This window comes from Phycodurus eques, chromosome 11 (assembly GCF_024500275.1).
Source record: "Phycodurus eques isolate BA_2022a chromosome 11, UOR_Pequ_1.1, whole genome shotgun sequence".
Classification (NCBI taxonomy): domain Eukaryota; kingdom Metazoa; phylum Chordata; class Actinopteri; order Syngnathiformes; family Syngnathidae; genus Phycodurus; species Phycodurus eques.
In genome coordinates this window covers 24,824,903-24,846,865 of record NC_084535.1, presented here as the reverse complement: position 1 = coordinate 24,846,865, position 21,963 = coordinate 24,824,903, and the positions used below count along the sequence as shown (strand labels likewise).

The 21,963-nt window shown below is 39.8% G+C and overlaps 1 protein-coding gene across 3 annotated transcripts in view; it reads left to right on the top strand.

Annotated features, from left to right (window-relative positions):
* rin2a (Ras and Rab interactor 2a) overlaps nt 1–19,097 on the top strand; it is a 64,515-nt gene extending 45,418 nt beyond the window's left edge. For all 3 annotated transcript variants that reach the window (XM_061690994.1, XM_061690993.1, XM_061690996.1), the window contains 4 exons: nt 7,259–7,567; nt 10,187–10,318; nt 10,431–10,594; nt 17,808–19,097. In XM_061690994.1, coding sequence (XP_061546978.1) covers nt 7,259–7,567; nt 10,187–10,318; nt 10,431–10,594; nt 17,808–18,287 — 1,085 coding nt within the window. In that variant the 3' untranslated portion in view covers nt 18,288–19,097. The remainder of the gene's footprint in view (nt 1–7,258; nt 7,568–10,186; nt 10,319–10,430; nt 10,595–17,807) is intronic.
* Nucleotides 19,098–21,963: the final 2,866 nt, after the last annotated feature.

Here is a 21,963-nt window from a genome sequence, read left to right as displayed (position 1 = left end):
ATAGAGAGCCTTGTTTTATACACTTGCCCACACAGAATGATGAGCTTAAGCTTATAAAACCCCATTTGTGGAGCATTTTCAACTGTGGATACATTGTAAAAAATATCCATATTGCTTAGAACCAGTTGGCTGATATTCACATTTGCGTGATGCTGTTAAAAGTTTGGCATTTTGACTTTGACATTCACTAGCCACTGTCTGTGCTGGACTATATTTTCTGCACAGTAATGAGGCAGTTCCACTTGCTGTCTCATTCCCTAATATATTCCGCGTTGTAACCCGTGCGCCTCTGTACCATACCAAATGTTCTTCAGTGGAAAAAAACAAGAGTACGTATACATTCACCGTAGTACCCCTAATAAAACAATTGAAAGCTACAGATTTATCCACCTTAGCTCTCTGCTGTGAATGAAGAACATTGACATGGGAAAAAATACATTGCTAACTCTTTGCAAGATTGAGAGCTTGTAAGCATTCAACATAATAGTTATTGGACATGCTGCATGTTTGTAGGCCTGCCAGACTGCATAATATTCCATTTATTACCCGCATACGTCTCTGTGTGCCCGGCCGATATATAATTTTTTAGGTCGATGCTGATTCCAATATTTGACAGAGTAAAATTCCCATAACGGTCTCTTTTTTGGTCTCTTAACGCTTACAATAATAAAGATATGAATTATAGGCAGAACATGTTTTACAATATTTTCTACAACCGAGAGAAAAATCTGCAAAAATTGGCATATCGTTTGCCGTTTTTTTTACATTTGTTTGACTATTATTGTCGTTGTAATGTGTTAATGTTTAAAAAAGAAAACAAGCAAAAAAAGGCTTTGTCACTACAGCCTTGCCAACAAAGTCACCTGTGTTGTTCCTTGGCTAGTAGTCGACTGTAATCAAAAAATGTGCGGGAAACACCCTTGCTTACATATTTGTTAATCAACTCGAGACAGACAGATGGTCTATTCCCTTCAACCTGAATTGTTTTGTTTGACCCAAGGGCAGGTAGAAAAGCTATACTGAGGTTGGGTCACTTCAGCAGGAAGTAAGCAATCTGTATCAGGAGAGCTGCGACAGATCTCAAAAACGCCTCTGATTACAGTAGGCTATTTTTAAATCCAAAACACTGACCTCTTGTCTACTGTGGAACGTGGAGAGTCAAACACAGCGCTGTGTTGCTCATTTTCTTACATGTAAATTCTTATTATTCAACTGTTCAAATATCAATGTTTTCTGTAATATGTATTATAAAATCAAATAATTTATTTCAGGCTCTAACTTTCGCTAGTCTTTATTAATTGTACAGACAGTTTGAATGGAACAGTAATAAATTTGTTTTTCACACAATGTAACTTTTTGGGATATTTTTAGTACAGTATACTATAAGTGACTGAAAGTGACACGCAGATCGCGTGTGTGTGTGTACGTGACACAAACACAGTGTCTGCCCTCCCTGAGCGTGCTTTTTTTTTTTTTACACCCCAGGTTTAGTGTACTGTTAAATAAAAAGTGCAACAAAAATAATTACACATTGTATCTTTAAATACAAGACACACATGATGATTTTAGAAAATGCAAGCTTGATGCTAACAGTTGAACCCCCCATTGATGGGCTAGCTAGAATTAGAATTAGCATTAGATCATGGGAAGGCTTTACCTTCAAATAACAAATATGTATACAGAAACTCTTTAGTAACAACATACAGACTGGTAATATAACAATACTGACAGGCATTTACGATTCCTAATATGTGCAACACGAGTTCAATTGAATGTTTTATCGCGATGTTCTTTTTTTATTGCAAGCGTGTAGCTCCATGCATGCATCGCACCACACTGCCCCTAAGAGGCCAAGGCGCGCACAGCAGGAACTGCAGATAGTCATTTCCCCCCTTGATTGTCTGACCTATACTGCTACGGTGCCATTCATATCATGGTTTTGTGGTCACGGTTTTTGGTTCAGTATATGTTGACCATCAGGTAACTCAATTAATGTCTTTCATACTCAAATTAAAACAAAAAGAATGAGGCAGTCTTGACATTTGACACGCCATTGTGAAAGTGTTAAGGTTCAAATTTGGTGAGGTTCTGATTTTAAGAGGAGACGCTAGCTAAAACATGTTTTGTTTATTTGGTAAGGAAAGTTAACTTTAACAAATTCTAAATGCTGTTATTCACTGTCACTAAAATGTAGTAGAATATATTGTGTATATTGGACGCAACTAGTGTATCTTATAAAATACAAAAGTAAAAATGGCTCTTAAACTTCTGACCCTAGAATAAGTGCAAACAAAAGGTTTTACATTTACAAGCACAATTTATATTAACAACATAAAATAGTGCTGTGTGATATGGCCAATGAGTTTTCCTTTTATTTTCTGATAAAGATATATATCGTGATAAAAGTATTTTTCCTTAAAATTGCGTGACATTTATGTCAATTTTCTTTGATCTATTCTTTAATTTATAAAACAAATTGTATATTGAAAAACAATTGAATAGATAAAAGATGAATACAAATACACGAGCCCTCAAATGTCCGGGGATAAACCGTTTATCCCCCGACATATGAAGATTTATGTGTCTATAGTGTGTTCAGCCGGGGTTCAGCCGTCATACTCAGCATCTTTGTGTATCATAAACACTGTATTTGGCAACCGATTCAGTGCGGCCGCTGCCGCCATTCATGTTTACATTGCAGCTGGTGAGTGTGCGATGTGCGTTCAGGGACACTGCGTAAATGGGAGTGAATGACAGTATAATTGTAAATCTGGATTACTAGGAGCGGCACGGTGGTCGACTGGTTAGAGCGTCTGGCTCACAGTTCTGAGGTCCTGCCTGTGTGGAGTTTGCATGTTCTCCCCCTGCCTGCGTGAGTTTTCTCCGGGCACTCCGGGTTCCTCCCACATCCCAAAAACATGCATGGAAGGGTAATTGAAAACTCTAAATTGCCCATAGGTGTAAATATGAGTGCGAATGGTTGTTTGTTTATATGTGCCCTGTGATTGGCTGCCAACCAGTTCAGGGTGTAAGTGGTACACTTTGAGTCATGCAGGTGAAAAACGTGGCAAATGTGGTCAGAGAGCAATAAAAAAAAAAAAAAGGGTTATGTACCCAAACAGAAGAGAGCTTTGCAGGATACTCAAGTACTAAAATATTCGATAGCTGCAGCCCTACATTCAATTCGCCCAATTATATTGTCATATTTTTATTGTTTAATAAAACATCTGCTTCAGGTCTCTGTGCTATAAATAGTGTTGGGCATCGTTTGAATTTGACGAATTCCAGTTCCGATTCCGGTTCAAAACTATTATAAATTCAGATTCTTATAGGGGGCTGGGTCAAAAAAGTTGTCATGGTTTAAATAAAGGGTGTCCAAATTATGAACATCCATTTCCGCAGCATAGGCTAAAATGAACATTTGACTTGAGGTTCTTTATAACCAGTACCAAGCTCAAACCCATGAACTAAAAGGCAATGTGTGTGGAACAAACCCAATTGACTTAATATGCATTAACTAATGTTTCAGCTAAAAGCTAAATATCGCATTGTTAAAATAGTTATGTAGGACTGTTTTGACATGTCAAATGGTTTATACTCTATGTGCAAGTTTTAACTTCACTTCCTGTTTTAAGCTTGTAGCCTTTTTATTTTCAAATGCTATAAAACGCTGATTCCTTTCCCTACCCACCGATGAGGCACAAGGTTAGTGTTTGCGATACTGTGAGACAACGTTTATGTGAATTTTGTCCCAATTCATAGTGATGTAAAGTTGCTACGGTGAAGTTTTAGCCCAATGTTAAGCGCTTTTTACAATTTTTTTGGGGGGGTCATCCGCGCTTACTTTGGTTTGAAGACTAAAATAAACGGCATCAGTGCAAGCAACCGTTTACCTTGTTATCTGTCTCAATGTTGGCATAGACGTATTTTATTGTTTCACTAACCCAATTGAGAGTTGACTTCATTGAAGCTCAGCGCGGTGTAGGCTGAGCCTCGGTGCGCATCAGACGCTATACATCGTGAAAGTCTCCTTGCACAATATAATCTTATTCTATATATTGCACTGAAGCGACTGGTCATTCATTAGTAAGTTAACACCCACTTTTGTTAGCTGCCGCCGTTGGGCACAAGCACTCCTTGGTGCGCGTTGTTCTTGGTTGGTTTTCACAGCTTCTTTGTTGGTTTTCACGACTTCTTCTTTGTGGTGGGAGGACTATAGGCATCGAAACTGGGAACTGATATTTTTAAATTTGAACGGTGCCGGGAGCGTTGGTTCCGGGAGAACCGGAATGTTAGTCCCGGTTCCAATCGGTTCGCGATTCTCGATGCCCAACCCTACTCATAGTATACATAGGTCCTAAGTCATCTGACAATTTAGGGCAGAAATATATTACTGGCAATATATGATTTTATCTTTTAATATTTTATAGGCAATATATAATTTTGTTCATGTCATTTTGTTCAGATAATTATCACAATGTGGTGTTTCCCTCGTACAGCTGTCGCATTACAGCTGTTTAGTTTGAGGCCCAAAGAGGATGATAATAATCATAATAATAATAGCACCTTTAAAAACACATTTTCACAAAGTGATTTGACGAAGTAGAACACAGTACACCACAAACATAATGATTGTATATTATAACAAAAAAACAGTGAAGCCCCACTAGAGAATAGAGAGGATGTTTACTTCAAGTGGGAAGAGGCCCTGCTTTGTGCCAGCTGTTTTATGCCAGTGTGGGCTTGTGTGCGACTGATAAGTGGATGTAAGGCTGACTGTGACTCCATTGTCTAATACAGAATGTTGTTACATACTTGTATTTTCTATGGATTAGGATGGTTTTGAGTGTCACGGAAAACGTCATTTGGAAGTAAACAACCATTGTGCTGATGCAGGTAAAGATACAAACCCTTCTTACTGGCAGCTCTTATTCAGTTTGTAGTTGAATTGGAAAGCGAGAATGTGTTGTTTGTGTAAGTACACATCTATCTCAAGCAGTTTAGTTCCAATTGAGCTGAGGCAGCAGCAGAAGGAATTAAAAATGTAAGCTGATCGAGGTGGAATGATTCATAGCGACAAGAATGGACGAGTGGGATTTATGTGATGATGAGTGCTGAGTAAGAATTTGTTTTTGCACATGCTTAGATAGAAAATAAAACATCTGACTTGACCCTATTCTGGAGTATAGTCAGCAATACACATGCACACAAAGACGGACATGTTTCTCCTTATTCAGCAGTGCTGCGGTTTGGTTTCCATCCTGTCTGAATGATATCATGGCATGTGTTAGTCAGACTGCACGAGCTGAGAAGCAGAAAAAAAGTAATGTTGGCACGTTCTTGTGTGCACTCCTCTCTTCCCTAGAATTCTTCCTCTCGTCACAACACAGTCAATGTTCTTTTTGTCGTAGCTTCAAGTTTGTGGCGATTGGGTTGCGCACTTGACAATATAAGCAGCAAAGACATACTGTAGAGAACCAACAGTATATTTGACTCTCTTGACTTCTGCTATTGTGGCTTCTTGTGTGCACAAGACAGATAAGGACAGTGATGTTGACGTTGGAATACTCAAATAGACTGACCTTGAAATACTGTCAGATGCACTGTGTTCCAAATTCTTAGGCATTTTGTTTTCCTAAATAATCAATGGAATTTACAATATATAATTGTAAATCCCATTGTATATTATATATATATATATATATATATATATATATATATATATATATATATACATACATACATACAGTGTATTGTTATATATATTATTATATATAATAATAAACAAGAAGACAGCCGTATTTTTGGTGGCAAAATTATGAACAATAGTTGTAAATTGTTGGCAGCAATGTATTATGTCCAATGTAATAATTTCCTATCAGACAGGGATTTGGCGCCAGCTTGTGGCATTTTACGGTATTTTAGAAAGCACAAAAATGCAAAGAGGTGAGTTTCGCAGCATATATACCTGGCGAAAGGTTTCACAGGGGAAAACAACGTAAATAGGTGAATTTGCAAATAGCGTTGGGTAAATAGGCGAGGGGATTACATAATCTTATTTGAGGATAAAGGAATTGCATCCCAGAGTTTCTGTTTGGAATTATACTGCTGTCCTACCCTCATAAATCTTCCTTTTCAGTGTGCTCCTTCAATTCTGAGAAAGCAGTGTTATTGTTTTTACAGTCACAGGAAATTGTCATAGAAATGTGCAGAGATCATTTCGACATCTTCAGGAGCTCTTAAACAATGTTTCCCCAACCTTTATTCACCAAGGCATTCCCATTCGAAAATTCTCACGGCACACCACAAAAACAAAAATGTCTGTATACTGAAAAAATAATGCTCTTGTGGAGGTGTTGCAATTGACGGGACTGGAGTCGAAGATGAGATGAGTCAACAGTGTAACTCGCCACTTTCAAAGCAAATAACACTAACAAATTTTCTCTCCCCCGTCACCCCAAACCAATTATTTTAAATTCCAATTTTTCGGACCAGTTAAGTGACATTGGATAATTTCTCGCTGCACACCTGATGACCCCCTCATTGCAGACTGATGTGTCATGGCACAGTGGTTGGGAATCACTGCCCTTAAAGGGGCTAACATCTCACTCCCCGTAATTGCAGCATTGCAGAATAATTTATTCCAAAAAAGCTCAAACAGGAACTAGAAAGTAATGGTACTAATCATCACTGGAGAGAGCTAACACTTCTCCGTCATGGACTGGCAAACTAGTATTCATCAACGTCACATCTCTTCTCTCAGTCTTGCTGCTTTGATTTAGTTAGCTTAATTCACAGTATCTTCCAGTGTGTAGTGTTATTGTTGTCTTCACACCTTCCTCTCAAACATTCTGTGTTGCGAGAGCTCCTTCTTTCAGAAAAAGTATCACAAAAAAGCCAAAATAAGTGCTATATGCTGACATCACACATTATGATTGTTTCATTTTTGTGCAAAATGTAAAAGGTTCCACTGTATGATGACGTATAGTATCTACATTAGTGACCAGCCCTAGTTGTATTTATTTTACATTTAACCCTGGAAATATCATCACCATACAGAAGAAAATATATTTATGGAGTAATTGTTCTCCCCTTTATACAAATCACGTTTTTACACTCCTAAAAGTAAAATACTGTAATCAAAACTATTCCTATTTTGGCCTACAATATCATCCTAGGTGGTGCTGCCAATGTTTCGACCATGATAGTTCTGTGAAATCAATGTACCCCTGGCTCACTTGTTCCCTTCTCTTTTCAGACCACGTCCTAGAGAAGGCCATGCACAAGTGTGTTCTGAAGCCTCTCAAACCGATGGTTAGTGCCGCACTACAGGAGTTCCAGGTGCGCAGCGGGGAATGGCAGGAGCTGAGGGAGAACATGTCTTTGGCGAAAGCTCGGCAGCCGCAGGACATGGGTGTGGATGACATGGTGCCACCAGATCCGATAGGTATAGAGAAGATCAAGTACAAGTTTCACACCATGTGCAAGCTGTACTCTCCAGAAAAGAAGGTCACTATGCTGCTGAGGGTTTGCAAACTCATCTATACCATCATGGAGGACAATTCAGGTAGTGTAACGTGACCAGAATCATACACGTCTACACTCCTACTAATTAATGTTCCTCGAGCGCCTCTAGTAGCATCATGAGTCATTTGGAGGGCTATGTTTTGATATTCCTTCCTCAGTAATTAGAAGTTACGGTATGTATAATATACTGTATGCGTATGGGTCATTTTAATATAATTTCATCTAACTCTAAGGACATTTTTCTATTTTAGCAATTTTCTTAATGCTGCATCTTCAGAAAACGTTGAAAATCATGAAACTTCATTTGGGACACATAACGGTCAAGACATTTTGGCATTAAAAGTTTGAAAAATATCCATTTAGAACTTTATTATTATTAGAAACAATTATCTTTTGAATGATAAATACTGCCAATAATTCAAATACTCATATCAGTAAATTTTAATTATTTTCTAACTCAAATTAAGTGGCATATGTCTGTTATTGATCAAGTTATATGAAAATGACCTGCGGGTGTAATAACAAAGTTATAATATGCTACATCTTATATTCCATTTCAGTTGTTAAAATGTAAATTTGTTGCTTGGGTGAGTTTTCATTGAAATATGGCATGCCAAAAACAGAAAACAAAATGAGACTGGTCTGAGGCAGCTATACAATTATTACTCTACACCTCTCATGCCAAATATGGGCCTGAGAGATTGAAGATGTATAACTGAAAAAACACCCCTGCATTTTTCAATATTGCCATTAAAGTGCCTGAATTCCCAATTCATGTCAGTAAAATATTTCTGATAAGTAATGGTGTAGTCTGTATAGCGATCAGTAGATTTTTCCTTGCCTCCGTTGCCAAGTGCTGGCTCATGTGGGGTCAATTTAATTGCAGGGTGGTTCTTGCTGTGAAGTGCTTTTGTGGAAATTGGTGCTATGGAATAAATGCCTTGACTTCATTTTACAAGACAAATGCTGACACAGAGGTTGAAATCCCCCCTGAGGCATTACTTGGAATAGCCATAACTGGATCAAGATTTGCAATCTTTGTGCCAGGGATGTACAAACCCCAATTCCAATGAACTTTGGGACATTGTGTAAAACTAAATAAAAACAGAATATGATGATTTGCAAATCCTTTTCAACCTATATTCAGTTAAATACACCACAAGAGCAAGGTATTTAATGTTCAATCTGATATAGGGCCATGAAAAAGTATTGCCCCCCTTCTCAAATTTTTATATTTTTGGATAGTTTTCTTCACTTTGTTTAAGATCATCAAACAAATGTAAATATCAGACAAATATAACCCAAGTGAACTTCAAATACTGTTTTTAAATAGTGATTTCATTTATTAATGAAAAAAAAAATCAATTCAGTTACCTGGCCCTGTGTTCATTACTTTTTGTTTACGTAGCGTATACTATATGGTTATTTATTGTGTGAATGTATTGTTCACATATGTATACATAATGTATTTTATTAATTTTCTCTTTGTAATTTTAACCATTTTATTGTTGAGTTTCCTTCGGTTCTTTCAAAGGCACTTGAAAGAAAATGTATTATTATTAAATCTATGCACGTAAGCGGCAAGGCCAAAAATCAACATTGAATGCCCGTGACCTTCAGTCCCTCAGATGGCACTGCATTAAAACCCAGCATCGAGGATATTGCCTCAGGAACACTTGAGAACACCATTGTCAGTTGTCACCCAGAAATGCTGCCAGAAACATTTTAAATTGTTTTGGGAAACATATACGTAAATACACGTTTTGTAACAACATATGCTGCCATCCAAGCAATTACTTTTTCAGGGATGTCCCTGCATATTTCAGCAAGACAGTTCCACGTGTTACAACAGTGTGGCTTCGTAGTAAGAGTGCGAGTACTAGAGTTTATCAGTTTGACTTTGAACATTAAATATCACGTCTTTGTCATCCATTTTCGTCCGCTTATCTGGGGTCGGGTCACGGGAGCACCAGCTGAAGCAGGGAAGCCCCGACTTCCCTCTCACCAGCCGCTTCCTCCAGCTCTTCCGAGGGGATCCCGAGGCGTTCCCAGGCCAGCTCGGAGACGTAGTCTCTCCAGCGTGTCCTGGGTCGTCCTCAGAGCCTTCTGGGACGTGCTCGGAACACCTCACCAGGCAGGCGTACAGGGGGCATCCTAACCAGATGTCTTGTCTTTGTAGTGTAGTCAATTGAGTATAGGTTGAAAAGGATTTGCAAGTCATTATATTCTGTTTTTATTTGTTTTACACAACGTCCCAAGTTAGGACGTTGTAGTAGTTTTGGATTTTGGGACTCACAACTTCACATCAATTAATTTTTTTAGACATGAATCACACGTTAATGTGCAATCAGTTTTTGGAGCAGTTTTTTTGACAGCACTTTTCCTGTTGTTTTGTGCTTTAATCCTTTTTGCCAAGGGAATTTGTAAATTCAAGTCAAGAGACAAGATGACTACAATAAAGAACACAAATATTTGAGGGGAAAAGTTCAACTGATTTACGATCCTATTTTGAATAATAATATGTGCTGCTGTTGACATTATGAACGGCGCATAAGTAAAGAAATAATGGTTGAAAATAGATCTCATCCTCGTGTGTGTGTGTGTGTGTGTGTGTGTGTGTGTGTGTGCGTGCGCGTGCGTGCGACTGTGTGCGTCTCAGGTCGTCTGTATGGTGCGGATGACTTCCTGCCGATGCTGACCTACGTGTTGGCCCAATGTGACATACCACAGCTGGACAATGAGATACTTTACATGATGGAGCTACTGGACCCTTCGCTGCTTCACGGAGAAGGTGTGTTTAATTAAACTGAAGCAGCTTCTCTGCAAACTCTTCCATATTCCTTTGAGAGCCTGTTGCATAGTGTCTGTATGTACAATATGTTTTCTGTTCTGTTGATGTCCAGGTGGCTATTATCTGACCAGTGCATATGGAGCAATGTCTCTGATCCGAAACTTCCAGGAGGAGCAGGCAGCCAGGGTGCTGAGCTCTGAGACCAGGAATACACTCCACCAGTGGCACCATCGACGCACCACCCTGCACTCTGCGCCGTCCTTTGACGACTTCCAAGTAAGTCAAACAATCTGTACTATGCTACGTATAGGACAACTAAGACCGGGCGCACATTGAGTGACGCGGCCGAGCGCGACTGAACTGAACAATCGCAAACAAATTACAGTCGCTAACTCACACCCACTCACCTGCCGATTGACCCTAGCGCACTTACCAACTTGCTGCAATGGAAAAACTGCGACCCCTGGTGTTCTTATCAGTAAACAACATTTTGAGGCACCACACTTGTTTTTATTGAACCACAAAAACATGGCCCGATTGTCAATAAAGAAGAGATTGCCATGGTCAGTGTATTATAATACCAAGAAAGGAAATGATCGCACCATTCATTGACTGCACTCATGCATTTTGGCAACAGAGACTATCTATCCTTGGCTTTTTAGCCACAGGTATATATGAAATCAGGGCTCGACTTTTGCACGAGTAAGTACAGGTGCAACCAACTTTTTCAGTTGGTCCCACCATTTTTTTAAGGAGATACAAGAATTTTGTCCGCAACAAGCAATAGCAGACAAAACAGGTCAATTAAATCAACAAATAATAATTAAAAAAAACATAAAAACAAAGGCTTTACTTTTATCTGATCATTTGGTTGACTTTTGAGCATTACCACAACCATATGATTCATATGATTGACATACATTTAAAAATGATTGCATAAGTGTACCACCACCATATACAAGTATCGTTTTTTATTATTCATACTATTTTGCAAATTATTTACTAGCAAAACAAACCATTTTAGCTATTTAAAATCATAGTCCCGGGCGGCACGGTGGACAACTGGTTAGAGCGTCAGCCTCACAGCTCTGAGGACCCGGGTTCAATCCCCGGCCCCGCCTGTGTGGAGTTTGCATGTTCTCCCTGTGTCTGCGTGGGTTTTCTCCGGGCACTCCGGTTTCCTCCCACATCCCAAAAACATGCATGAATTGGTGACTCTAAATTGCCCGTAGGTGTGAATGTGAGTGCGGATGGTTGTTTGTTTCTATGTGCCTTGCGATTGGCTGGCAACCAGTTCAGGGTGTACCCTGCCTCCTGCCCGATGATAGCTGGGATAGGCTCCAGCACGCCCGCGACCCTAGTGAGGAGAAGCGGCTCAGAAAATGGATGGATGGAAAATCATAGTCCCCAACAGAACACGGATAAATCATTACTCCTGCAATTAATGCACTTTATTTAAATTTTTGTTTTCCTATACAATCCTCTTTAAGGAGACTGGGCTTTTTATTTTAGCACATGCAGTATCTTCATATGTCTATGCTGTAAACAGGGTTTTGATAGATAGATTTGTTAGCTTTGCTAGCTTCATAACGAAGTTATTATAACCTTTGCACATGACTCGTGTAATATTGAGTGAAATGAAAACGATAGACAAATTAAGCAGGCAGTCTTTGCAGTTAGCGATATAAAAATCAATGAGTAGCAGGGCAGCATCAATATAGGTATGTGGTGGCCACTTGCCAGACACAACCGTGTACCAACCTGCCTGTGGCATGCATATGTGGTGCGCATGTACACGATGGTGCTGTTGATAATAGTGTGTCCTATCTGGAAGAAGCAGCCAAATATGTTGCAGCAGGCAGCCAATCATATTGCAGCGGGTTGCTGTGAACGCAAATGGAATTCATAACAATGACTTGTCACAGTGCTCTCTCTCGCTCTCTCTCTCTCTCTCTCTCTCTCTCTCTCTCTCTCTCTCTCTCACTCACTCTCTCACTCTCTCACTCTTTCTTGAACTCTCTCTCTTGGACACTAGGAGGAGATTGCAGTGGAAAAAAGGTGACTGTCATGGGCCATTAAAACATGCACTCGGGCAAATATGACCAGATTAAATTTGTAATCGCACACGCTGGAAAAAAAGGTCGCATATACGACCAATTTGGTCGCAGTCCCAGAAAAGTAATTTCCAGAAAAGTAATTTTTCGGGTAAACGCTCATGTGATACGACATGGCAGTTTGATCGGCTATTAATTACATCGGTTGCATTGCCGATGTCATTTCCTTGATTGGCTATTACATCTGTTACATTGCCGATGGCTTTTCCCTGCGATTCCAATTTCGAATCGCAGCAAAACCAGTGGCTGACTCTCTACCACTCATGATAACTACTAGTTACGGAACACCGCACACTGCATGACAGGTCAGTCATGTTCAGCCTCGTCACCGTGTGAGCGGCGGACCAAATAGGCCTATGTTTAAAGCAGTCTTAATCAGAGGAATGAGATAATGTTTTAGAGGGTGACAAATTCTGTGTAATGTATGTATAATTCTGTGTAATGTACCTTGATCTTAAAATTAGGTATAGTTACACCATAAATGAGTTATACCCTGTCAAAAGAGAATTTCTATTTGGTGAATGGGTATGCAATGAAAGTCAAAAGAAATTTGTTCTGTTATGAGATTTGTTAATTAAAGAAATAGTTCTATTTTGATGTTCTGGTTGTATAATTGATTAGAACACTGTAGTAGGGCTGCAGCAAATATTTTAGTGTTCGAATATCCTACTGGAAATGTTATCAAATAATGGAGTATTCTGATAAATTACATTTTTGCTTTTGCTAAAATAAGCCATTTCACTGAATAATGAACGACCAATTGCTTTTCTTTTTCTATATGATCAACTGTTTTAATTTCTTAAATTCACATTGAGCAGCAAACTATTTTCTTGTCGATATAAACATTTTTAGCGAGGCAGTTCCAAATAAAAATAAATGAAAATTAATTTGTTTCAACTTAGCATTTCTTGTAATAATAAAAAAACAAGACATGAATTTAAAACGGCATAAACAGCCTTGATGATGTGCAACTTGAGCAACTAGCATTTTAGCATGTGACATAATACAATAGATTATGTGCATTTATGACCTTAGACCAGGCTGACTAAATTAAAATGAAGGCACCTCGAGAAGAAACACAAATATTCCATTCATTTAGTTCTGTTACATGACCCACTTTACTCTTAAGTCCTTTCTGACAAATTTTGCCACATTTCACAACCTTCTCACGTGCAAATGAAGTCACGTTATTGTAGCACACTGTAGTTATCACTATCGTAATAAACTAGCCACAAATTCAACGGTAGTCATAACACAAATCTTGGACCGCCGCAGGTCTAATGTTAGTAAGTTACATGAGCATTAATGTTATCTTGTCTCGGGTGTCTTCGGCAAAGAAATTGCGAGCGAGACGTGCTTGAGACGTGTTTGAGAGACTTGGTGCAAAGGTCCGTGCTACTGAAATGCGCCCACACTTTATGCATTTTGTCGTTTTTCTCCCATTTATCTTCTCAGATGTCGTCGCAATGTTCTTCTTTGTTGTCAATGAATTAAGCACGTAATAAGCAGATCCCTGAGGCAAAAGAAAATTCCTTGGATCATTTTTTGCACTCCATGTACTCGTTGCAGTCCTACACGCTAGATCAGAGGTGCCGAACTTATCTTTGTCGCACGCCACCTTGAAGTTAGTTTCCCACAGAGGGTCATGATGACTGAAAACATATAAATGGTTAGTTGCCTCATATTACTGCATATACACAACAAATTGCAAAACTGCTTGCAATGTTTTAACATTATTCCTTACATATGACAATTTGAAATTGTGGTACAGATTTTTAGCAAGTAATCATGGAAGTTGATGCACATGATTTGCTTTTGCGACCACAGAAAACGATGTGGCAGGCCGGATATGGCCCCTGGGCCTTGAGTTCGACACCTGCGCTCTACAGTGTATTATGCTATTAGGATCTTTTTAAATGACGCTAATGATAGTTTCCAGATGAACAGCTGGCTCACTCGCTTTCTTACTGGTACCAGGCCACTCCAAACTCATTCACTCATAAGCACAGTATTCGGATTAAATTGCCTATATTGTACAGTATTTATTTAATAGAGAGAGAGAGAATACAAAAACATATGCTCCTCCGAAGTTGTCTGTTAGACGAGCGGTGCTCATGTCTCACTGGTGACGCCTAACTATCGTATCAGCTACAGGGGTTCATTTCACATGTATTTAATTGCACAATTAAAGCGTCAACATATTTTCAAAATTGATTTCTATGGCAATCACATGCCTCAAGGAAACTCCACTTGCCAGTTACTGTATTGAAGCCTCCCTGAGACTTAGTCACGCCATTCGGGCAGTTGCACACATATTTCCCTGGTACGTGAGCATCGTCACACCTTGACAGCGCAGAAGCCAAGTGCCGGAAGACTTACACGCCAATGAATATGAATATGGCCCATGAAAGAGTATGGCCCGAAGTGAATATCGCACCGAAATAGGACTGCACGATATTGGGGAAAAAAATGACATTGCGATTTTTTTTTTTTTTAATTAAATTAAAAAACTCCTTGTGATGTGACATAATACACGACCAAAGATACAACGCCTAAATGAAAAGTCGAGCGCATGTTTGATTGATTTATTTATTTTTTCATAACTTCCGTGTCGTGTGGTAAATGAAGAACCCTCTGACATTTCACCTGACCTCGACCAATAGGATTACGTCTTGAAACTGCGCGTCGGGTGCTTTGCTCGCTGTTGTCAACATTTATTCGCAGGCACAAACCAATGTTCACCGAAACTTGAGAGCATACATTGAAAGAACATCATGTTTACATACAAAATTTTGTGCTAGGACTAGCTAGCGAGTTATGTTGCCTGCTTGCGAGCCGTATTAAAGGTACACGGACATTAACTCAAGCTCACCTTGAAGAATTCATGGTCCAAAACATCCTCCGAAGAACCCGGGGACGACACCACACGTCTGGGCTGCGCCGCGTGTTGTTTGAAGGGTTATAATTAACCACAACATCGGTGCTAATCTTAGTAGCATGTCTAGCGTTTATCACAATGTGCTAGCACTTAAATTAGCGTACATCCATTGTTGAATTACTTGTTTTACATGACAGCAGCTGGGAGCGACAGGTAAGCAACTTGAAGCAAGAAAGTTTTTCCTCTTATTTGGAGAATATTTAGCGAGTTTCAACTATTCATAGTACGATTTTGGTTGTGGTTTGTAGAATAATAACGCCCAATGCATGTTGAGTACCCGAGTTCTTATGCCACCTACATTGTCAGCACTGGACATGGGACGGTAGATTCTGACGGTACGATAACGTTGAGCAATAATACCGTGGTATCGCGGTATTTAAATTGCATCTATTATTTCAAAAAATCTGGGTACATAACTTAGAATATATAGAATATTTGGTACATTAATAAACATGTTAAGATTAATTAAATAAATATTAACACTTAATCACAATGTTCCATCAATGATGAGCTATTTTTAGACCAGACCCGGTCGCTACTCGTGTTCTTTGGGTGGTACCTGGTGCCTGCGGGAAACATATTGGTGATCGCTGCTCTTACACAGTGCTACAAAAAATCTATCAAATACAAAAACAAACAAAACAAAAATTGTGAATCGAATCAACATTGCTTAATCGAGCAGAAAAATCGCTTTTCAGTTTTTTTCGAAATTCGTTGAGCCCTAATCAACCAGACAGTGGTGTGAAAAAAGTGTAGGACCTGCCTGACAAAGTGAAGTAGACCAAAAGATCCTCAAATGCTCGACATCATGCCGAGATCTCAAGAAATTCAGGCACAAATGAGAAAAGGAATTGAGATCTAGCAGTGCATAAAAGGTTATAAAGCCATTTCTAAAGCTTTGAGACTCCAGCAAACCACAGTGAGAGCTTCTATCTACAAAACGGCGAAAACATAGAACAGTGGTGATGCTTCCCAGGAGTGACCGGCCGACTAAATTACCCCAAGAGCGCAGCAGCGACTCATCCAAGAGGTTACAAAAGACCCTGGAACAACATCCAAAGAATTTTGGGCCTCAGTTGCCTCTGTTAAGGGCAGTGTTCATGACTTCACCGTAAGAAAGAGTGGACAAAATTGTTCCAGTTGGACAAAAAAGTTCCAAGACAAAAATCACTGCTGAGCAAAAAGAACATTAAGGCCGGTCTCAATTTTGCCAGAAGACATCGTGATGATCCCCAAGACTTTTGGGATAATACTCTGTGGTCTGCCAAGACACAAGTTTAACATTTTGGAAGGGGCGTGTCCCATTACATCTGGTGTAAAAGTAACACCGCATTTCAGAAAAAGAACATCATACCAATAGTAAAATATGGTGGTGGTAATGTGATGGTCTGGGGCTGTTTTGCTTCTTCAGGACCTGGAAGACTTGCTGTGATAAATGGAACCATGAATTCTGCGGTCTATCAAAAAATCCTGAAGGAGAATGTCCAGCAATCTGTTTGTGACCTCAAGCTGAAATGAACTTGAATTCTGCAGCAGGACAATGATCCAAAACACACCAGCGAGTGCACCTCTGAATGGTTAAAGAAAAACAAAATCAAGACTTTGGAGTGGCCTAGTCAAAGTTCTGACCTGAATCTTCTTGAGATGCTGTGGCATAACCTTAAAAAGGCTTCAAAACCTTCCAGTGGGGCTGAATTACAACAATTCTACAAAAATGAGTGGGCCAAAACTCCTCCACAGTTTGCAGATTGCAGTTGTTGCTGCTGAAGGTGGCCCAACCAGTTATTAGGTTTAGGGGACAATCACTTTTTCACACAGGGCCCTGTAGGTTTTGATGTTTTTCCTCCATTAATAATAAAAACCTTCATTTAAAAACTGCATTTTGTGTTTAAATGTGTTGTCTTCGGCTAATATTTAATTTTTTTTAAAAAAAATTTATGATGGGCAGCATTTAAGAGTAACAAACATGCAAAAAAACCCAACAAGAAATCAGTGAGAGGGCAGACACTTTTTCACGCCACTGTATCGAAAACTGATATAATTCGTACTTTTGATACATAACATTTCAATTAACACAATAATTGGGAGCAAAGACCTTTCTTTCTGACGCACGTTGATTCGCCAGTGTGTCAAAGGACTTACTCGGTGTCAAATGTTTTGGTGGCTGGTATCGGCAGCCTTCACGAGTACCCGATACCTTGAAATAAGGCCAGTATTAGCCAGTCCGTATCGCTCATCCATAGAAGTTAGCGCAAATGCGAAGCGCATAAAACGGGGTCTGTAGTAGATATTCATGGAGATGGCTAACAATGTAAATGATCCTTTTTTGCACTAGTTATTTTTGCAGTTCATTGATGTTTATAGCGGATTAAGCCAATACGACACAGCGTTTATTTGAATACATTTTAAAAATGGTTTGTTCATTCCTATTTCCTAGAATTACCTGCGGGTGGCGCTGCAGGGACTAGGTAGCGGCTGCACGGCCAAGACCCTCCCTGTCCGACCCTTCGCCACTGTGGAGGAGGTGTGTCAGCTGTGCGCACTAAAGTTCAAAGTGTCAAACCCCGACAGCTATGGCTTGTTCCTGCTGACGGAGGGCAGCAGTCAGCAGCTGGCACCGGACACGCATCCTCAGAAGATCAAGGCGGAGCTCCACAGCCGCCCGCAAGCTCCCCCCTTCTATTTTGTTTACCGCCGCTTGGCCAATCGCAGCACCTCACCGTCGACCCCTCTGGAGTCTTCGCCCAGCCCCGACAACCACACTTTGACCTCTGAACACCAGGCCAACCTAAACGACCTCAATCCGGAGTCACCCGCCCCCTCCCTCGATTCAGAACTCAAGACTGTCACGTTAATGGAGACTCCTTATCAGGAAGACTGCAACTGGACAGCGTCCCTGACCGACATGCTTCACTGAGACCCAGCGTGTCCGACAGAACGTCGGCTCGTGAGGAGCACAACACCGTGATTCTACGAGTCCAACTTCTCCTTTTGGATGTCACACTCGACATCCTCTGTGCAGAAAGTTTTATCAGACAGACAAGATGGAAGGAAGAGCAATGACAGAAGTGAAAGTTCGTTTTTTGCTTTTTTTTTTTCCCTACTTGGTTCCTGTGAACCAACCATGACAGGCAACACTTAATTTTTTATTATTTTTTTTTTTGCTCCGAGTCTAATTACATAGTGCATTGTGATTTATTGCTACATTTTAATTTAAAATAAGAACACAATACATTAGTCAGCATTACGTTCGACCTAACCACAAGGAGCAGATTCAAGGTCCAACTGTTGTCGAGTGGGACATATAGGGGAATCTGATCTGAAATAGGACACCAATCTTATATCACTGCTGTAAATATGCTGTACAGCACCTTGTCAGTCGATGGGCTCTAATTATTTCTTACAGTTGCTGGTAAACTGGTTTTGAACCTGTCTGTTTTGTTTGTATTAGAGCCACCTTGTGGTGGCTGAGGTGTACTCCCAAGTGTCAGAACAAGGAAAGGGGGGGATGAGGGGGGGTGGGGGGTAGTCTTGGTGTTTTCACGGCAACCTTCCCGTATAAAGACTTAGATTTCTGTATTTACTCTTAAGTAGAAATGAATATGCTGTGCATAAACTTGACGTCGTCATCCTCCTTACTATGAATAAGATAAGTAATGAATGCAAGTGTTTGTAAGTGTACATTATGAAAATCAATGATTGACATTGAATAAACAGTGTAACAGCGTTTGGATTGTAATGCCGATAATACATGCAATTCTGCCAGTAACATTTCTTTATATAGATTAACATGTTGAAATCAGACTTGTCTGTAATGGAGGCATTATTGCAGTTCAGCTACTGAAGAATCTTATTTGCGACAAGCTTTTTCAACTTTTTTTTATTTTTAAAGGCCAGTTTTATAAAGAATCATTTGTGCTTTGAACTGATCAGAGACCACATATACAATGAATGATGGTTAAGATAATTGTAGACATTTTGAAAGCTAACCACAGGTATGGAGACAGCAGCAGGAGAGGCAGTGTTGCAACAAACATCTGCATTCAGTATTAAGCTCGGTACTGTCTGTCTAAAACTACTTGAAATGGATTTTGTGTTTTCCCAATACTGGAGTTTGCGTAAAATAATAATAATAAATAATACTAACGCTCTGTATTGTAACGACACATTAGAGTGGTCAATTACAAGTAAGAAAGAAACCTGGCACCTTGTGTTTCTTGTAACTATGTAGCACCATTCATATCTCTGGGAACCAAGTGTTCACATCTTTACGTTTCATTGGTATGTTTTTGTTAAACTGAATTGACTAATATCCATCAAAGTGAATATATTTATCTGTGCAGGGATTTTTTTTTTCCAGATCTCTCCCCCCCCCTGTAATATTCTTTATGGTGTCAGTGTTTGATTGCACCCTAGAAAGCATTTGTGGCCATTCAGTACAACAATAAAGATTATTTTGCACAAAGTTTGAGATGGAAGTGGCATTACTTATTTATAATAGTTCAAAGCGGTGACCGACGACTGCTTGAACATGAATCCCGCTTCCAAAATTGAATTGAAATGTTTTAACTATCACGGCCATAGAAAGACATGGTTCTACGGCGGCTATAGTGGACACACCCCTGTTAAAACTCTTTTCTCTCAAAGAAAATAAAAGGCACATCGATGGAAGATGTTTTAGGTGTTGCGCACTTACGCAACTATCACGTGATGAGTTTTGCTTCACAAATGTTTCTTTAATAGAATTATACAGGTTTGTTTCCTTTTATTACCTGATATGCTTTCTCGAGTCTCTGTAATTGTTGTCTCTTTAAACTAGTACAAGCAAGCTACCGTCCGTGCATTCTATCAAGTGTGACAAAGAAATGAGACTGGGAGCCACACTGACTCAATTCCAGCAATTGGCTGCTTACACATCACAGTGCAATCTTGCTGCTATTCTGGGATAATATTGTTGGCTTCTCTTTCGCTTAGGTGCTGACTTTGCAGGCTTTTGCGCAGCATGCCGTTGTCATGTTCTCACTCTTTGCTTCTCGCGCAACTGCGGGTGGCACAAACCTGGGAGCAAAGTATGGATTTGTAATTCTTTGTTAAATTGGGGATGGGCCCCAACTAACTTGAGCGTCTGTGATCACTGTGTCAATGTCCTCAACAATCTTGATGTGATGGGAGTAGAGTTGCTGGAGTAACAGTAACCTTCCTTCCTTTTTCCATACAGTGTTAGTGTAGTGTGTCTAAAGTCACTCTCAAAGTCACACACGAAAACTCAGGAAACTCATTCTATCTTGGAGAGAGAGAATTTTGTTTTGGGTGGGGTGGCCGAAGGATGGCCGATTGCTTTTGTGTGTCAGCCAAAACCATTTGTGAATGAAATACATGGATCGACAGCACTTTGGCATTTTGTCTGCCTTGCTACGCTACTGACGGGAAATGTATGGTTTTCGATTAAGGATGAGTACTTAACATTTTAGTAAGACTGTATACATCAACTTATTATAATAGGCTACTGCTTGTAAAGTCTAATGAATTAACTAGAAAACATGCAATCAACTCAAGCTGACGTTAACACCTGGTTTCACAGGCTGCTTTTATACTGTAATACATAAAGTTAGCGAACGACATTTCATGACCACAAATCTTAATCACGTAACAATAAAATATTGTTGATGGTAATCGTTTCTTGATTCTGCTTGCCTCACCTCGGTAACTTCAAGCTCATGGCGTCTGTCAACCAAACTTGACGCCGGTTATTTGTCACTAAAGGATCCTGTGGCGTAACTGTCTTTTCTACTGGTCTGCTTTTATTTTGAAGGCCGAACTTTACCGTCTACACCAGGGGTGTCAAACTCATTTTTGTCGCGGGCAACATCCCAGTTATGGTTGCACTCGGAGGGCCGTTATGGCTGCAAACCCATATGATTGCCTCATATTATTACATATACACAAATGAATGGATAATTACTTTTGAAATCAGAAGCCAGTAAAAACTGTTCAACTACAGTATGAATCAGTTTTACTTCAAAAGGGGGGTTGGTAACAAAAAGTGCTTTCAATATCTCAATATTTGTAAAAGTGCAGGCAATTTGCAATTTTGGTATTTTCGCCAGAAAAACAAAAGTCGATGCACACGCCCGCGGGCCACATAAAATGACGTGGTGGGCCAGATCTGGCCCCTGGGCCACCAGTTTGACACCTGTGGTCTACAGGATGTGCTACGCCTTGAGTTGTTTGTTGTTGTTGGAACAGATTGTGTTCGACTCGAGTTCATTTAGGTGCAATGTCATTTAGTCATTGGGTACAAGGAGTGATAATGCGCCCACATGTTTTGTTGCCTTTAGTAAATACATATTTATTAATGCTCCGGTAGCAAAATGATCTCTAAAATTACGTTTGAAACACCTAAACGCAAAGTAAAGCATCAGGTTGAACAAGTTCCTTGTTGCAGAACTTGCACATGTACGGAAATGTATTCTGCAAATACTGTAGCTTCTCCTCCTCACTCTTCCAATGTCACGAGCCAAGCGACGGCATGCGTGTCTTTCAGATGACAGTTCGAAATAAATCCAGTGCCAAGGAGTCAGTGGAATCCCATC